At 30.0% G+C, this 17,440-nt stretch overlaps 1 protein-coding gene across 1 annotated transcript in view; it reads left to right on the forward strand.

The window, feature by feature from the left end:
* Positions 1 to 17,440, forward strand: part of LOC149568696 (immune-associated nucleotide-binding protein 1-like) — a 390,368-nt gene that overhangs the window by 145,190 nt on the left and 227,738 nt on the right. Inside the window, exon 3 of the mRNA XM_089821584.1 lies at positions 16,348 to 16,622. Within this exon, the coding sequence (XP_089677710.1) occupies positions 16,348 to 16,622 (275 nt within the window). The remainder of the gene's footprint in view (positions 1 to 16,347; positions 16,623 to 17,440) is intronic.

Consider the following 17,440-nt stretch of genomic DNA (forward strand, 5'->3'; position numbering starts at 1 on the left):
ACAAGTTACATGTGAGGTTGGTAAATGCATCTAAGAGATCAAAATAATTATTAAATGTGAAGTTGATGATCTATTTTTGAGATTTGAAAGAGATATTAGTTTGGTCAATGGGGTGGAGTAGTTCAAGATTATTCATTTCTATTATTGTGCAAGGAATAATATAGAGGAAATTTGGAAAGTTAGTTCAGTGGTCTTAACCTGAAGATGTTTGGACAGTGGGTCCATCTTCCTTCTACAACTCATAAGAGGGTTGACACAACTCCTAATAGGGAATGACATGTCTTGAATGTATTTTATTGGATCCTAATAGAGTTCATCCTCATACAAGAAAATTTTATATTAGTACATCATTATGTGGGCACTATCCCCACTAGGGTACTCCCTCTAATTAAGGGTTTCCCTCATATATATATATATATATATATATATATATATATATATATATATATATATATATATATATATATATATATATATATATATATATATATATATATATATATATATATATATATAGTGTTATTGTGTATCTGTATCTACTTATGTTTGTAGGTTATATTATTCTCTTTGTTGAGGAATAATAAGGTTATTAAATACTATAATAGTTGAATAACTTAGTCACCCCCTCTGAGTTATCTTTGTGGACTTTACTTTCTAACAATTTGTATCAGAGCATTAGGTCCCCAAAAGAAAACCACTTAACGAGATCAATAGAGAGAGAAGAAAGTCCTAAATTTTATGAAGTTAACTATGATAGTTGGACACATAAGATGGAAACTAATTTTCTATGTACGTATCAAGAATATTGGTTGATGACAAAGAATCAAAAGAAAATTATGGAAGAAAAGAAACTTGATGAATGCAATGAAGCTGAAAGAGATCTATTTATGTGTAATATGCTTGCTAGAGAACCATTATTGTTAGCTCTTCCTAAAAATGAATATAGTGAGGTAAAATCCTTAGAAATATTTCATAAAATTTGAATAGTTTTTTAATCTACTTTTGAAGGTGATAAGCATGCTAAAAGAATTAAACTACAAATTGGATATGTTTGTTTCAATATGGTAAAATTATGGAAGATGAATTTGTAAGAAGTTATATTAGTAGAATATCAAAAATTGTTATAAGATTTAAGTCTTGTGAAGGATCTAAATATGAAGATTAGATTATATGGAAGATCTTGAAAATTTTGACTCCACTATTTAGATAGGCAATGTATATGATTCAAGAAGTGATACCATGTACTATGAAGTTGACTAGATAGACACTTCTTGGAAGATTGGAAGCAAGAGAAGTAAGCTTCAACAAATTTGGAGAATTACCAAGAGTGGAAACAACCTTTAGTGCTTTAAGTGTTCTCCCTCCTTTTTCAAGAAGTGCAAGCACTAGTGGAGACTATGTTAGCAATAGAAGATCCAGATCTAAGGAAGATAGAAGAATTGAAGATGGAATTGTCCTCCTTGTGAGAAGAGAACTATATTGTAAGATAACTTTTAAATGTTAGACTTGCAATGATTTTGGTCATTATATTTCTAAGTGCCATAAAAGAGAGAAAAAGTATAAGAAAAATTTCAAGTCTAGAAGACCTAGATATTGTTTGTATGCAAATGGAGATGATGAGTTGAAACAAAGAATTCAGAGTGAAAGTGAATATGAGTTAGAATTTGTACCTATAAAAGAAGAAAATACTTAAAAGGAAGTCAGAGACCAAAAAGCACTAGTTCAATAGATTTCAAATAGAAATAATTTTATTGTATAAAGTGGATGTTCACATCATATGATTGGAGACATGAATATATTTTTTAATTTCAGTTTCATGATGGAGGAATTATTAGAGTTGGTAAAAATGAAACTTGTCATATCAAGAGAATAAGATCTATTACACTTAATGGAAATGCTAAGACTAATGCCATATTTTTTTTTATTGGATTAAAGCATAACCTATTGAGTGTTGGATAGTTGTTTGACAAAGGTTATCAATTGCAATTCATAAGACATGCATTATCAAGTATAAAGATGGTAAGTTAATTAGCACTGGTATAAGATCTAGAGGTAATGTTTTTTAATTGAACCCAATAGAAATGACTTGTTTGGTTATAAAAGTGGATAATAGTTTTTTATAGCATGTAAGGTTTTGTCATATAAAATTTGATAATATTGTGAAGGCTAGTAGTACATTTTTTTGTCACAGATTTACCTTGAATTGAAAGGGCTACTAATGTTTTGTGCAAAGACTCTGTTAAGGTGAAATTAAAGAAAGTTTCCTTTCCTATTAAGAAGTTAACTAGCACAACAAAATTGGAGATTGTTCATACAAATTTGAGTGATCCTACTAGAACAAGATGGTTATGTGGTGAAAGGAACTTTATGATTTTTATTGATGATCTCACTATAATGATGTGGGTAGCATATCTTAAAGAAAAGTTTGAGGAATTTGCAAATTTTAAGTTGTTTAAGAATAGAATTTAGAATGAGTAGGGAGTAAATATAAAATACTTAAGATCAATTAGAGGCGAAGAGCTTACCTCAAAAGAGTTTAAAATCTTCTATAAAGAAAATGACATTAAGAGACAACTATCAACACCTAAGACCCATGAGCAAGATGAGATTGTTGAAAGAAGAAACATGTCTCTAGTAGAAGCAACAAGAGCCATGATGTTTGAGAGTGATGTATCCAAGACATTTTGGAGAGTAGTAGTCAATACAATAGCATATAGAATGAACAGTGTGTAGATTAGTAAATATACAAGAAAGACTCCTTATGAATTATAATTTGGACATACACCCTCAATGAAATATTTTAAAATTTTGGAAGTAAATGTTACATAAAAAGAGATGATGATATTGGAAAGTTTGATGCAAGAAGTGATGACAGTATGTTCTTTTTTAATTAATTAAAAATAAAGATTATAGATGTTTTAATCAAAGAACTAAGACTTTTTTTGAGTGTGCAAATGTAAAATTTTATTAAAACTTTTGGATTTAAGGAAAGAAAGATTATATTTATGATTAAGAATAAGATAATCCTAAACCTATTGAAGTTTTCTTTGAGAATAACAATGATTTGCATAATGATGCTTAAATTGTTTAACATAGAGAAGAACCAACATTTGAACCTAGAGAATTTGTCAAAGTTTAGACAACAATGTCTACACCAAAAATGAACTTGATAAGGAATCTCTCTACAAATCAGATTATTGGAAGTACTAAAAAAGGAGTTATGAAAAAAAATAGTACATAAAGAATTGTGTTTGATGTCTTTAGTTGAACCAAAGAGTGTAGATGAGGCATGCAAAGATGATTATTTGATTCAAAATAAAAAAAGAACTAGATTAGATTGTGAAGAACGAAACATGGGAATTGGTTTCTAGACCTTAAAAAAATAATGTTATATAAACTAAATGGGTTTTAATAAATAAGATGAATGAACAAGGTGAGGTTGTGAAGAATAAAGCTAGATTTGTATGTATATGATATTCATAGTAAGAAGCTATAGATTATGAAGAAAGATTTCTACCTATTGCCAAACTTGAGGCAATATAATTTTTTTGGCCTATGCAACAAAATAATAAGTTCAAACTATATCAGATGGATGTGAAGTTGACATTTCTAAATGGAGAACTTGAAGAAGAAGTCTACATTGAGCAACTTGATGGATTTATTTTGGCAAAATAAATGAACATGATACGCAAATTGAAGAAATAATTATACCATCTAAAGCAAACACCTAGAATCTAGTATGCAAGGTTGGACAAGTATTTGACAAAGTTGAGATTTTCTAATGCTATGGAAGATATAAATGTGTATTTGAAATAAATTGAGAATGGATTGTTAATTATTTTAATATATGTGGATGAAATAATGTTTGGAGGAAATAATGAAGAAAGTGATAAATTTGTTGATGAAATGAAGAATGGATTTCAAATAGTATGATTGGTGATATGAAATATTTTTTAGGTCTAGAGATTGTGCTTAACAATGATGGTATTTTCCTATCACAAGCTAAGTATTTAAAAGACTTATTGAAAAGATTTGGCTTGGAAATTTGTAAGCCTTTCGGTAGACCTATGATAATTGGTCACAAGTTATCTAGTAAAGATGAGACATGTATTTTTATGATTGGAAATTTTCAATAATTGACTCACAACAAACAAGATCTAGAAAATGTAGTTGGTATAGTAGCAAAATTTAAAGAAGATCCTAGAGAAGCACATTATGCATTATTAGAGAAAATATTCAAATATTTTTATGGGTACACCTAATTTTGGTTTATGGTATGACATATCAAATGATTTTACTTTATGTGCTCATGCTTATGCAAATTGGGTAGGTATTATGGATGAAATGAAGAGCACTAATGATGGAGATTTTTTCTTGGAGGAGGAATAGCTTTTTGGATAAGCAAGAAAAAAGACTATATCTTATAGAGTGCTATATAAGTAGAGTATGTAATAGAAATTAGTTTATGTGGATGAAGTAGATGTTGATTGACATTGGGATAGAATTTTAATAATGTGTTATCATACATCACAATAACACAAGGATAGTAAGTATGTATAAGAGTCCTAAGTTACATTCTAAGACTAATCATATATCCATTAAGTAGATTGTGTTTTGAAAGAGAAAATTGTAGATAAATAAATTTTATTGGAATATGTGAGTACAAAAGACTAGATTGTAGATATCTTTACAAAGCCTTTTCCTAAAGACACATTTGAGTATTTTTGAAGCATGCTTCGGGTTATCCCCCTAATTACTTCTGAGTAGATGATGCAGAAAGTGCATTAGTCTTCTGGTGCAAAGCTCTACTATTTATCTAGAATGAATGCTAATGCTTCATGTATGGGGGAAGTATCTATGATGACTAGATCATCAAGGACTCTTAATATATTTTATAGAATAGTGTCTTTGGAAACTTAAGACAATTGAAGAAAACCACATGAAAAACATCTTATGGTATTATGTAGGAGATGTATGTATGGGGAGAATTGTTCATTGATATATTGATGTCAACATGGAGAAATATTGGTAAATATCAATGGGGGACAAGTGTGAACAACTATTGTTGATCTAAAATAATGAGGAAGGACAAAGAAAAAGTCACACTTGTGAGTTTTAAATTTTATTGAAGAAGATGATTTAAAAATAAAAGACCAACACAAATAGAAAAGTCAAACTTGGTATTCTTGGAGCTTAGATTTTTTTTGTCTATTTTGTCATCAATGCCAAAGGGGGACAATATTGGCATTAATGTTGATGGTTTTCCTTTGGGGTTGTATCTTAAGCACTGGGGAGATTGTTAGCATGATTGACATGATGCATTAATGATTGTGTTTGTCATTGAAGTCAATAGATTATTGTTTCTATGAAGACTAGTAGAGTAGAAGCCAAAGAATAAGGTTGTTCAGACTATATATTTGTCATGCCCAAAATTCAAGAAAAATCACACCAACAATTTTTTTAATTTTTTTTTTATAATAAATAATCACTATGTTTAATACAAGTTACCTCAGAGGTTAGAGGAGGTTGACCATTTCATATATCACATATTAAGTTTATACAATTTCATACGTTATGTTAATATATCAAGTTATCTCACATTCATTTGGAGTGCTAACACAACTCCTAAGAGAGCTAGTTTACATCTCCAAGGAGTTGACTTACCTCATTGGCACTCAATTTATGGTTATTAGCATAACCTAATATAATTAATTAAAACATTAAAATTTCTTCACTAAGTCATATATGTCAACCAATTTATCCTAGAGCGTAATCCTAAAACAACAATCAAGACATCAAGCAATCCAACCTATAAAACCTGTGCACAATAATGTAACACTTACTAACCCTAGATGCCTACATGGTAATTACAATAATAATAAGATCAAATAGCTTTAATTGAATCTTCAAAGATAAAATTTATCTATAACTTGAAGTAATTTAATCTTATACCAATACTAAAATCTATTTCAAGAACGTTAACCATCTAATCTTAACATCTCATAAAATTGCTAAACTTTATTAACACTACTACCAATTATAATCCTGACACCCGAAACATACTAACAATTTTGACACAAACTAATTTCAAAACCAATAGATAATACTATCTCGACACTTATCAAATAATTAACCTTTACTAGCTAACAAACGAACCTCTAACATTTAACTTAACTCTTGATGAAATCACTTCACTAAAACTAACTTATAGTATTTAAAATAACACTAACTATTCAACTTTATAAAGTACTAATTTAATTTCTTAACAAAATATCTAATTATACTCAATTAACACAAAATCTAAAATAACAAATACCTAAAATACATTCTAATATTTGGAAAGTAACATTTGAAATGTATAATTATAACTATCAAAAAAAATAAAATTAAAACTTTATTTGAAATACAATTTAAAAGCTAATAACTATGACTACACAAGCTTTATTACTAATTATACTAATTTCTATCCATTAACTTTACTACTTTAACAAACACATATTGCTAACTCACTTAAAACTAAAATTTATAACATACAAATTTAAATTTCCTAAAGTATAAATGAACCTACTCATAACAACACCCTTAATAGCCCTTATCCCCAAACCAACTAATTCTAACCCTACTAAATTCTACCTAACTTAACACTACACAAACTAAAAACTTTTGAAGCAACTAATTTTAAAATAACTTATAAAAATATCTAAATTAACATTTAACTTTACTAGACAACATAACTACAGCCCAAACTCCAACATTCAACATAGCTCCTATACCTCTTACAATAAAAACTTCTTACAACCACCTAACTAAATTTCACTGGCTCCAAACACTTAATGCATTCTGACATTCCTTTACCCCAAGTCAATGGGCATTTCTCCATGCACCCTTGCTCTTTGCAAAGACTACAAAATGAAGCAAGCTGGTCTCCCAAGAAGTGGTACAAGCATTATGGGGGTGGGACAAGGAAGCTCCATTAAAATATATTCAAACTCTTTTAAATAAATGTTCAGATTTTAACATCTCCTTACATCCTTTGCCAAATCCTCCAATCATGTCATGACTGACATGGAGCACATGATCCCAAGAAAATCAGAGGTTGAGCGCTTTGGAAGGAGGTGAGAAGGTCTAAAAAGGTGGGGTGTGTACCACACAACATAGCTGCAATTTTATTGGCTCATAACACTATCACCTAAGCTAATTCCCCTACTCCAATCTTGGGCATTTTCCAATGTTACTACTCTTCCCAAGGGCTACAAGATGCATCATGGGGATCTCCAAGAAATGGTATGTAGCACTAGAATGAGGGATAGAAAAAATAAAAATCCAATGAACCACATTTAACTTTCCCAATTTAAATGCTCACATATTAGCAATTTCTTCCCACTTCTTTTTTTCAAAATCTTTCATCATATCAGTTCTAACTTGGGGGTATGTGAAAGACTTAAGAGGTACATGGGGAAAGGGATTAAAAGTACTGGCTTAAAGTTTAGTTGGTGGTTAGCATAGGGTAAGGGTGGATAGGATGGGTAGATATTATAAAAAGTTAAGTGGGTGAAATCTTAGGATATCTTAGGATATTTTTTATGCATTTTTTTTTTAAATCTCTTTCCCTTTTTAAAATAAAATAAAATTTAAAGATAAGAACCTAATAGAGAATATTCTCTGTTACCCTTTTTGAGCAAAATTTACTTGCCCATACAAATTCTAGAGGGCCTATTTGCCCTTGGGACATCTTTTTTTTTGAAATTTAATACACTATGACAAGAGCGAAATAATTTTAACATAATGGAATTCATATATATATTGAGAATCAATAGAAATTATCAATTACTTGGCTTAAGGAAGAAGTGAAGTAATTAGTTTTATCAACCACATAAGATTTAATTTGTTTCCTGAATTAGCATGAAACAAAATTTTTAAATTTTAAACATAACAAATTTCTTTTCCTTAACATATTTGAAAACTTGAAGTTTGCATGATTTGAAAAAATTATCATTTATTCTATCCTTTGTTGCACATATCCATGAACTGAATTAACATAAGACACAATGCAAGGAAGTTACTCAATCTTTTCTCTTTTATTAATCAACCTGGTTCAAGGCTCTGTCAAGAAAGAACCAGTGAGAAAACTCTACATCCTTGCCACTACATCAAATTGAAATACATTCTTACATAATGTTACAATTCAAATGAATTCTCTTCCAGGTCCTTCACAAGAGATCCTTTCCAATACCTTCAATGCATCAAGGGAATCATGGAGAAGACAAGAACTGACCTGGAGATAAAACAACATATTATGGTGAACAATTCAAGCATGCATTCCCACCCTAATTTTGCACAATAGGTTCAAAATTGAACCAAAATAGGGGGGAGGTGGATTTTCTCAATAGGAGACATCAATCACCATACCATAACATAGCCCTTTCAGGGCTAAAATTCAAGAACTTCCATTCTTCTACAAATGCCCTTTCGGGGCCAATACAACAAGGATTTGAATTCCTTCCCTTTTTTCAAGAATTCAAAATTTTCATACAAGGTATGTGATGACAAGTAGGGGCCCATACACCCTACCCTCTTTCCCTCCTCTCACCATGAGAGGAGACTCTACACTATTGAGGTCCAACTAATGCCCTTCCCCCATCCATGGCCACTTCTTCCCTATCCAAGGGTGAGTGATGCCAAAAAAATCCCCATGAAATCCCCTCAAAATTTCAAAGCAGAGCATAAGAATGACATCAAAGAACAAGTCAAGATCCCTCCCAAACAACCCCAATGTAGATACGAGCAATACATTATCCCAAAAAACTAGAGATTGGGTAACAACCCCAAAACTTCTCCAAAATGCCTCTAAATATGGCCCTAACTCAACTAGACTTTAGGTAACCCCAAGGCGGAGTTTTGAGTCATCAACTCATGAAGGAGACAAATCAATTTTCGCAATCAACCAAAAGTAGGGTTTTTGAGTGACCCGTAAAGTCAACCAAAGGGGCTAATGGGGTGGAAAGTACTCCAAACCCATACCCTTACCCCTAGGGTACTTAAATTTAATGTTTTTAGGCCTTAAAGACTTAATAGGAGCCAAATCAAAAGCTAAGAGAATTTTAAAACTATATAACAACCTTCAAAGAAAGACAATGCAAATTAGCACAAATAGTAAGGGGTTCAGTTATGTCTTTCCATTAGGTTTCCTAGCTAAACATCCTGCACCCACATTTCACACATCCATAGTTCAAGAAATCACATGCATTATATAAATTATGTATCATAAAAACCATATAAATTAAAAACATCCATCTTTCTACTAATTAATTGTTTATCTCATTCTACTCATATTTTCAACCATTAAAATTGCATAATCAAAGTGTTAGTTCTGCATTCATTTACTTCATCATTATACATGTTCATAAAGCATTACATGATGAAATCAAATATTTGAAAGTAAGGCATCACACATCATAAAATAGCATAATAATATTTGGTGCATCAAATAATTTCCCGACATATTGAGTCATGAGTATCAAAATAATAGTGTATCAACTATGTTATGATGAGTCAGGGCAAAGCCTCACATTGCACACATTAGTAGCTCAAGAAAATCACATACATATATTCAAAAATTATCTATATAGTTACATACATCAAAACACAAAATCTTTTGTATAATTAACTGTTTAATTCATTTCTTCTCACATTTAATCATCAGTACATACAAAATCAATATAACATAGCATATTCAGTAATTTAGATTAGCATTCTAGAATAATCATCGTTAGGCATGCATAAACCTAACATCACAAACATCACCAATTAAGAAATTTTGAACTATCTAAAAGCATAAAACTAAATCATCAAGGTACCAAAATCAACACCATTATCATTAGGTGAAAGATGCCTCGTATCATCATTGGTACAATTTTAATAGTTAAACAGTTGAGATATTGTACTGGTTCTCGGATCACTGATCATAAAACATGGATGAATTAACTGATCTTAATTTCATTAGGACATTCACAACATAAAACATTACTTCATATTAATTTCAATCTCCTATCATGGTTTTAATAGAGAATTCATATTGATAATTACATATGAGGAGGGTCCTTACAATATTGGTGACAAGGTCAAACATAGTTAAGAATGTATTATATATTGTGGCCTAGTTTATGGACAAGTGTGCATACAAAGAATCAAATACATGTGAGCATTAGTCATGAATCACAGAGGATAGTGTATAGACAGAGTACCTGAGAAGATACTTCTGATGATTGGATTATATCTCCTAAGATAGAATCATGATAAGTAAAGTTAGACAATAAAGTACTATAGCCTAGTGATAATGTTAGCAAGTGCATAAAGTTAGAGGTTGCATGTATGAGAAGTTGTAAAGAATATTCGCCCACATTATTTTGTAATTGTAAAATGATTGTGATATCTTAATGAGGTCCTATTATAATAAATTGGAAAAGCGTCAAGGCTAACTCAAGCAATTATTATGATGATTTTCTATAAAGGAAGGTTATTTTCCTTGTGATAATATGTGTGTGAAGTGTGAATTGTACAAGTGATATGAAAAGTTGGTTAATGCACATAAGTGAGCTAAGGGATTATTGGATGCAAAGTTGGAGATCTCATTTTGAGATTTGAAAGTGGTATTAGTTTGGTTAGGAGAACAAACGATAGTTGGACAATGAGTTTAGTTGTCTTACCATAAAGCTGTCTCAATAGTAGGTTCATGTAGCTTCTACAACTCCTAACAAGGTTGGCTCAACTCCTAATAATAATTTAAAGTCTCCTAATAGGGATTGATATGTATTGAATATATTTTATTGGTTCCTAATAGAATCCATCCTCTTACAAGGAACTTTTATATTAGTACATCATTTTCCAGCTACCATCCCCACTAGGGTTTTCTCTCTAATCAAGGATTTCCCTAGTTGACATATATGGTGTTATTGTGTATGTGTGTCTTCTTATGGTTGCTAGTTATATTGTTCACATGGTTAACAATTAATAAGTTTGATAAATATTTTAATGATTAGATAATTGATGAGTTTGACATCCTTCTATTAAATTTTGACATCCATCTTGCTCATTTGATCTAGAAGCTCAAAGATAAGGAAAGATGGTATCCTTAACCCTAGGAGAGTGGGATTCCCACAATCTTGTTCATGTTCTCTCCTTTCCACTTTAACACTTTTGAGTTTGACAATGAGAAATAAGAGTAGTCATAGATTGTCTTGTTTCTCAATTTTGCATGTAATCGATTAAACTCTTTAGCATTACATAAGGTGATTTTTTTTTTCTATAACTAGGGAGGGATGTAGACTTTAGTTTAGTTGCTTCGGGTACATAGCCTAATACTTTGTAAGTACTAATGTAAATATGTGACTTCAATTCTAATGGTTAATATTTCAATTATTTTCCTTGATATGCAATAGAAATATTTATTATCTCACTAAAATGGATTATCCAATTTGAATATCATCTTCATTTAACATATAACTATAACATGTTATCCTATAGTTATTTAAAATACAATGTCCTAAATTTAAATATTGTCATACTATATTATTCCTCATATTCAAATAAGGCATAAACATTTAATTACAACATAACATACCTTGACCCAAGGTATAAGATCCACTCGTCCTTACTATATGTTTACTCAATATTTGAGCCTTATTTTGATTACCATTTGTACCTATCTTGTGACTGGCAACTAGAATTCATTTAATGGGTCTATGTTTTACTCAATGTGGACATATTATTGTCTATCTATGTGGTTGTTCCTATCCTCCGACAGTTAATGTTTGAGATTGTGAATATGTTTTTATTTTAGAAATATTAATTTTTCACAATCCATCATAATTATTTTCAAAGGTTTCTGAATTTGATTTTGTGTGTTGTTTTTTATAAATTTCAAAGAAATAATAAATTATAATATTCAACCATTATGTTGGTTGCATGGCCAATTTGGTATGATCGGGCTCTTAAAACAACCTCAACAGTGTCATATTCACATATGGGTTGACATAGGTGTTTTCCCATTTAATGCATTCCATCCTTTAAAATCCATTTGGTGTATTATGCCATGAGTATGGCTTGGAGGGAAAACTTTAAACTATTTTTCCATGCACCTTTTAATATCTCTCATCTACCAATGGTTTACTCAATGTGGACATATTATTGTCTATCCACGTGGTTTTTCCTATCCTCCCACAATTATTGTTTGAGATTGTGAGTATGTTTTTTTTTAGAAATATTAATTTTTCACAATCCATCATAATTATTTTCAAAGATTTATGAATTTGATTGTGTCTTGTTTTTATAAATTTCAAAGAAATAATAAATTATAATATTCAATCATTCTGTCAGTTGCATAGCCAATTTCATATGATTGGGCTCTTTCTAAAACCTCAATGGTTTCATATTTGCATATGGGTTGACATAGGTGTTGCCCCATTTAATTCTTTCAATCCTTTCAAATCCATTTTGTATGTTATGCCATGAGTATGGCTTGTAGGGAAAACTTTAAACTATTTTTCCATGCACTTTTTAATATCTCTCATCTACCAATGGTTTACATCCATGTATTTGCCATCATGATAATATGAATTATAATTCATCTATCTACCATTGATTTCTTTTGTGGTTTGTTTCCACCTTCAAACTTTGGTGTAGCATGCTTATACTTTTCCACCTAACCCTCTATGCCTCAAAAGGGTGTATCTCCTTTAATTTAACTTATAGATTTATTTAGGGAAAAAAAAAAAAAATTTAGGGTTTAGTTGAGAGATTAAACATTGATTTTATTTACTTGTAAATTATTATTTATGTATTCCAATTTATGGCATTAGTATAGGTGTCAATAGTGAATATAACTTTTGCATAATTAATTATTTATAAAGTGATAATAATGAGCTACCTAATTTATTTTGAGTTATTTACTTTAGCTAATATTTCCTAAGCACATTGATTTAATTATATTAGTTTGCTAAAACATAGTTTACCTTGGATGATTATTTATTTTATTATTATGATTCAAATATATTTTTTTATTCACCTAATGATCATCTGTCTATTATATATATTAGATTTCATTCATAGGGTGGGATATTCAATTTGACTTGAGCATCTATTATGATAAAGATGATTCAACAACATGTCAACATACATAATTTCATGTATGGTTGAGTTTTTCTTAACTGCATCATATTGTAACCCACATCCAACTTCAATACTCATTTTGGAACTATCGTCGCTTGATCATTTTCATCATTCAGCGTGCTTTTTGGAAAAATTTTAATGTGTTCCTTCTCTGATGGTTATGTCATTATGGAATTTATTTACGTAAAAGTTGTCATTTTCATCCTCTTGGATTTTTGGATTTAACTTTGATAACTTATGGTCTTGAACCTTGAATATCTTCAACATGGTCACTTGAAACTTGGATGTTTTAATCATTGTATTAATTGGATTTCTTCAATATTAATATCATCCTTGACCATGTGGGACTAGAATTTTTCTTCCTAAAAATTGAAATAATCCACATAAAAATCAAATTAAAACATTTTAATATTTTTTTCTCTTTAGAAAATTCTCCCTCTTCAAAAAATATCATCTCTCTAACATTCTCATGCATCATTATTTGGTTTTTCAAGCTCTTTGAAAACACATGTCTATCTAGAATGATGTTCACTCTCTTCAAAAACATGTATCTTTTTCTCTCTCTTCATAACTCTACACGTTCCATCTCTCATGCTTTAAATCTACTTTGTATCACTTTTTCTTTTGTTTTCCAAGAATTCACTTTTTGTTGTTTATCTTTGTGAAAAATTCTCAATTCATGGGCACACACATAAAAAGTTTAAAACTTAAGATGAGGAGAGAGAATTTTTATACTTAGCAAAATTTTATCTATTCCTTTCCATTCCTCCCATGGAGGAGAAAATTTCCAACACTTATCCATTATTTCTTCCATGAAGGACAAATATTTCAGCACTTAACCATTTTTTTCATGAAGAAGAAATTTTCTAGCACTAAGCAATTTTTGTATTGTTCAAGGAGAAATTTTTTAGCAGAACTATTTTTTTGTTTTGTGGAGATTAATTTTTATGAATAGTTAGCCAATTTTTATCTTTGAAGGAGAAAGTTTCTAGTAGAAATATTTTTTCTTTCATGGAGGAGAAACTTTGTAACATAGCCATTTCCTTCAATGAGGGAGAATTTTTTCAACACTTGATTAGTTTTGCATCTTTGAAGAAGAAAGCTTTTAGCACACCTATTTTTACTTTTCATTGAGTAGAAATTTTCAAATGTACTTAGCCAAATTTTTCATCTTTGAATGTGATATTTTATAGCATAACCATTTTTTCTTGTGGAGAGGATAAATTTTCCAACATTATGTTCAAAAAGAACTTGAGTGGATAAGGGAGGTCTAGTTGAAGCTCTTTTATTTTTAAAAAATTTTCATTTTAGGTAGACCTGTGTGTGTGTGTGTGCGCGTGTGCATGCATCTGTGTGTGCGTGTGTGCATGCATGCATGTGGGTGTTTGTAAATGTAGGATATTCTTTAAACATGGTCATTTTCAAGTATTCATAATGCCTTTAATGCCTTTTAGATTGACTTCCTTCCTTTCTCATTCTTCTAGATATAGAACTCTATAACTTTTTGTCTCTTTATCAACAAAAGCTCACATGTGGTCAAAATAGCCATGCTGATAGTAGACTTCTTAAAAATAGTAATTTGTTCCAAACTCAAAATAAGCTCGATCCAAAAGGTAATGTAATTTAATAAAAATAGATTTCCTAAATATAGACACTAGTGAAAATAGTAAGAAGCTTAAAATTCAGATTGAGGCTACTTCAAGAGGGAACACAACTTAATAAAAATAGGCATACTAAGAATAGAAATTTTAGAGAATGGAAAGTATGTCATGGCATTATAAGTTTAACTAACATTATTTTTGAAATATGAAAATCCCATCCATACTTGACCTAATTCATAGACACACACAACATCCATTCTAGGTGCAAGTTGTACAACAATTTCTTATCTTGGTCAATTTTACATATTCTCATTTGAAACACAAGGTTCATATTAGGAGATTGAGCTAGAAATAATCAATAGAAAAAGCCAAAAGGACATGGAGAAAATTAAAAGGAGGGGGTCTCCTTCTGGGATGAGGTGAAGTCTAAAACTACTATGCTATTGAGAGAAGATATTTTTGAAAGTTTTAATGATGTCAAGCACAAATGCTCTTGAGAAAAGACCTAGATATTAGATGCCATTGTTGTGTTCAAATTATTAATAGTTGAAGTTAGGAAGGAGATTGTTAGAGCATTTAATAATACTTACCACTTCTATGATAATATGCAGTTAGTTTTTTAATTTAACTTATTTTCTTAATTGCTAATATTGCATATTTTTCAAGTTAAGATTTGGCAATTATCTAGATGTATATAAGATTTGTATCTAAGAAAATGATTGTAAATTCTTTGTCAATTAATACATCCTTTGATTATTTGATTATGATGTTTGTGTACTCTGTTGAGCCAATAGAAGAATTAAGCTATATTTCAATTTTGTAATTTTTAATACACATCATAAGAGGGATCAATAGCATCCAAAATATTCCTAAGAGTTTCAATGTTATCAATATAAATCACCACCACACTTGTAACAAAAGGACTACCTAGATTGAGATGCAAAAATGCATCAAACACATTCCACAATAGAACACAAGAACTAGCCACAAACCCACACAAAAACCAAATGTCAAAACCCATCCATGATCTGACCCATTAGCTAGATTTCTTTGTTTTGCTAAAGCAAAAAGCATTAACCTAGAAGCTAGAGTTTAAATATACTAGTGTGCTTTGTTACTGACCAAAACAAGATTAGAAAGAAGAATAAGACACTCTCAATCAATTTCAAATTGTTTTTTATTCAAAATAGTGGATCTTTCAGAAAATCTCAGTATAATTAAGCTTTTTTATTAACAATGAGAAAACTTTGATTTTAAAATTCTATAAAAGATCAAAAAGACATCCCCTATTTCCTATATGTATTCTTCTTGCAAATCTTTTTTTTGTTTCCTCGAAAACAAAGTTAGGGCATGCATATTACCATAAATATGTGGTCTTTGAACAAAAATATAAATTTAAAACTTCTAACATTTAGCTTAACGATTGTCACAGTAGTTTTATTCCATTTTGTGTTGTATATTATAAAAGATGTAGCTGAAATATGTGAAATGAAATAATAGATCAATACATCAATGAAGGCGTTTGAAAGGGACAAAATGTTTATGATATATTTTCCTTTACTTAATTGACTTCCAACAGGCCTGTTTGATACGAATGTACCTAAAGAGATTATTGACAAAGAAATTGTCAAGTGCATAAACCTTGCCAAGGACGGGGTGCATGCTGTTCTTTTTGTGCTTTCTCTTAAAAATCGATTTACTAATGAAGAAGCCGAGGCTATGGATGAACTGGAAATGCTGTTTGGGCCAACAATCGTTAACTATATGGTCATTGTCTTTACTGGTGGCGACCAGCTCGAAAATGACGGTGTGACATTAGAAGACTACATGGAAGGCTTCCCGACAAACCTCAAGGTTAGATTTTATTCTGGTAAAATGTACTAAAATTTATGATAATTATTCTCTAGAATGTTTGGAGTGAACAGCGTCCATTCCATGGTCTGCATGTCCAATTTCTACACTTCTTATATTCTACAATATTAGTAGGACCAAATATTTCATGTATATTGTGTATCTGCATATTTAACATTCAACGTTGAAATTATGGATCACATTTATTTTAAAATCAGATGTGAGTTCAAAAATTAAACTGGTATGGAGACAAAACACTTCAATTATATTACTTCAAATATTTAAATATCAAATGTTGAATATGAGATGAATTAGAAATACAAGACTGGAAATTATGAAAACCGCAGATATTCATCTTCAATATTCAACAACATATGAGCAAAGTTTGAAGTTTATATAAAATAGTTCAAACTAACATTTTTAATTATATTAATAAAGAATGAATAAATAATAATAAATTTAAACTTGTATAATTTACATAGAAATATCTTTGACAAATAAAAATAAAAATAAATATTATGTTTCAATCTTAGAGTAGAGAAAATAACCTTCCTCAATGTATATAAAAAAAAATTCATCTGACCATCAAATGTTTGCTCAATAATGTATTGTTCAATCTAACTAATAATTGACAATTTATATACAACACTTCAACAAAGGGTAATAGGGAAATGATTTTTCATTCCTTGTTGAAGCCAAGGATTAGATCAATTCACTGAACGTCATGGATCAAGAACTTTTGGATGTTTATTAAATAAAAGTCAAGGTAGACAATAAATTCAACCTTTGCATCAATGTTGAAAAGAAGAATAATTACAATA

Source organism: Cupressus sempervirens, chromosome 3 (assembly GCF_028749045.1).
Source record: "Cupressus sempervirens isolate cs-2001-9-10 chromosome 3, ASM2874904v1, whole genome shotgun sequence".
Lineage (NCBI taxonomy): Eukaryota > Viridiplantae > Streptophyta > Pinopsida > Cupressales > Cupressaceae > Cupressus > Cupressus sempervirens.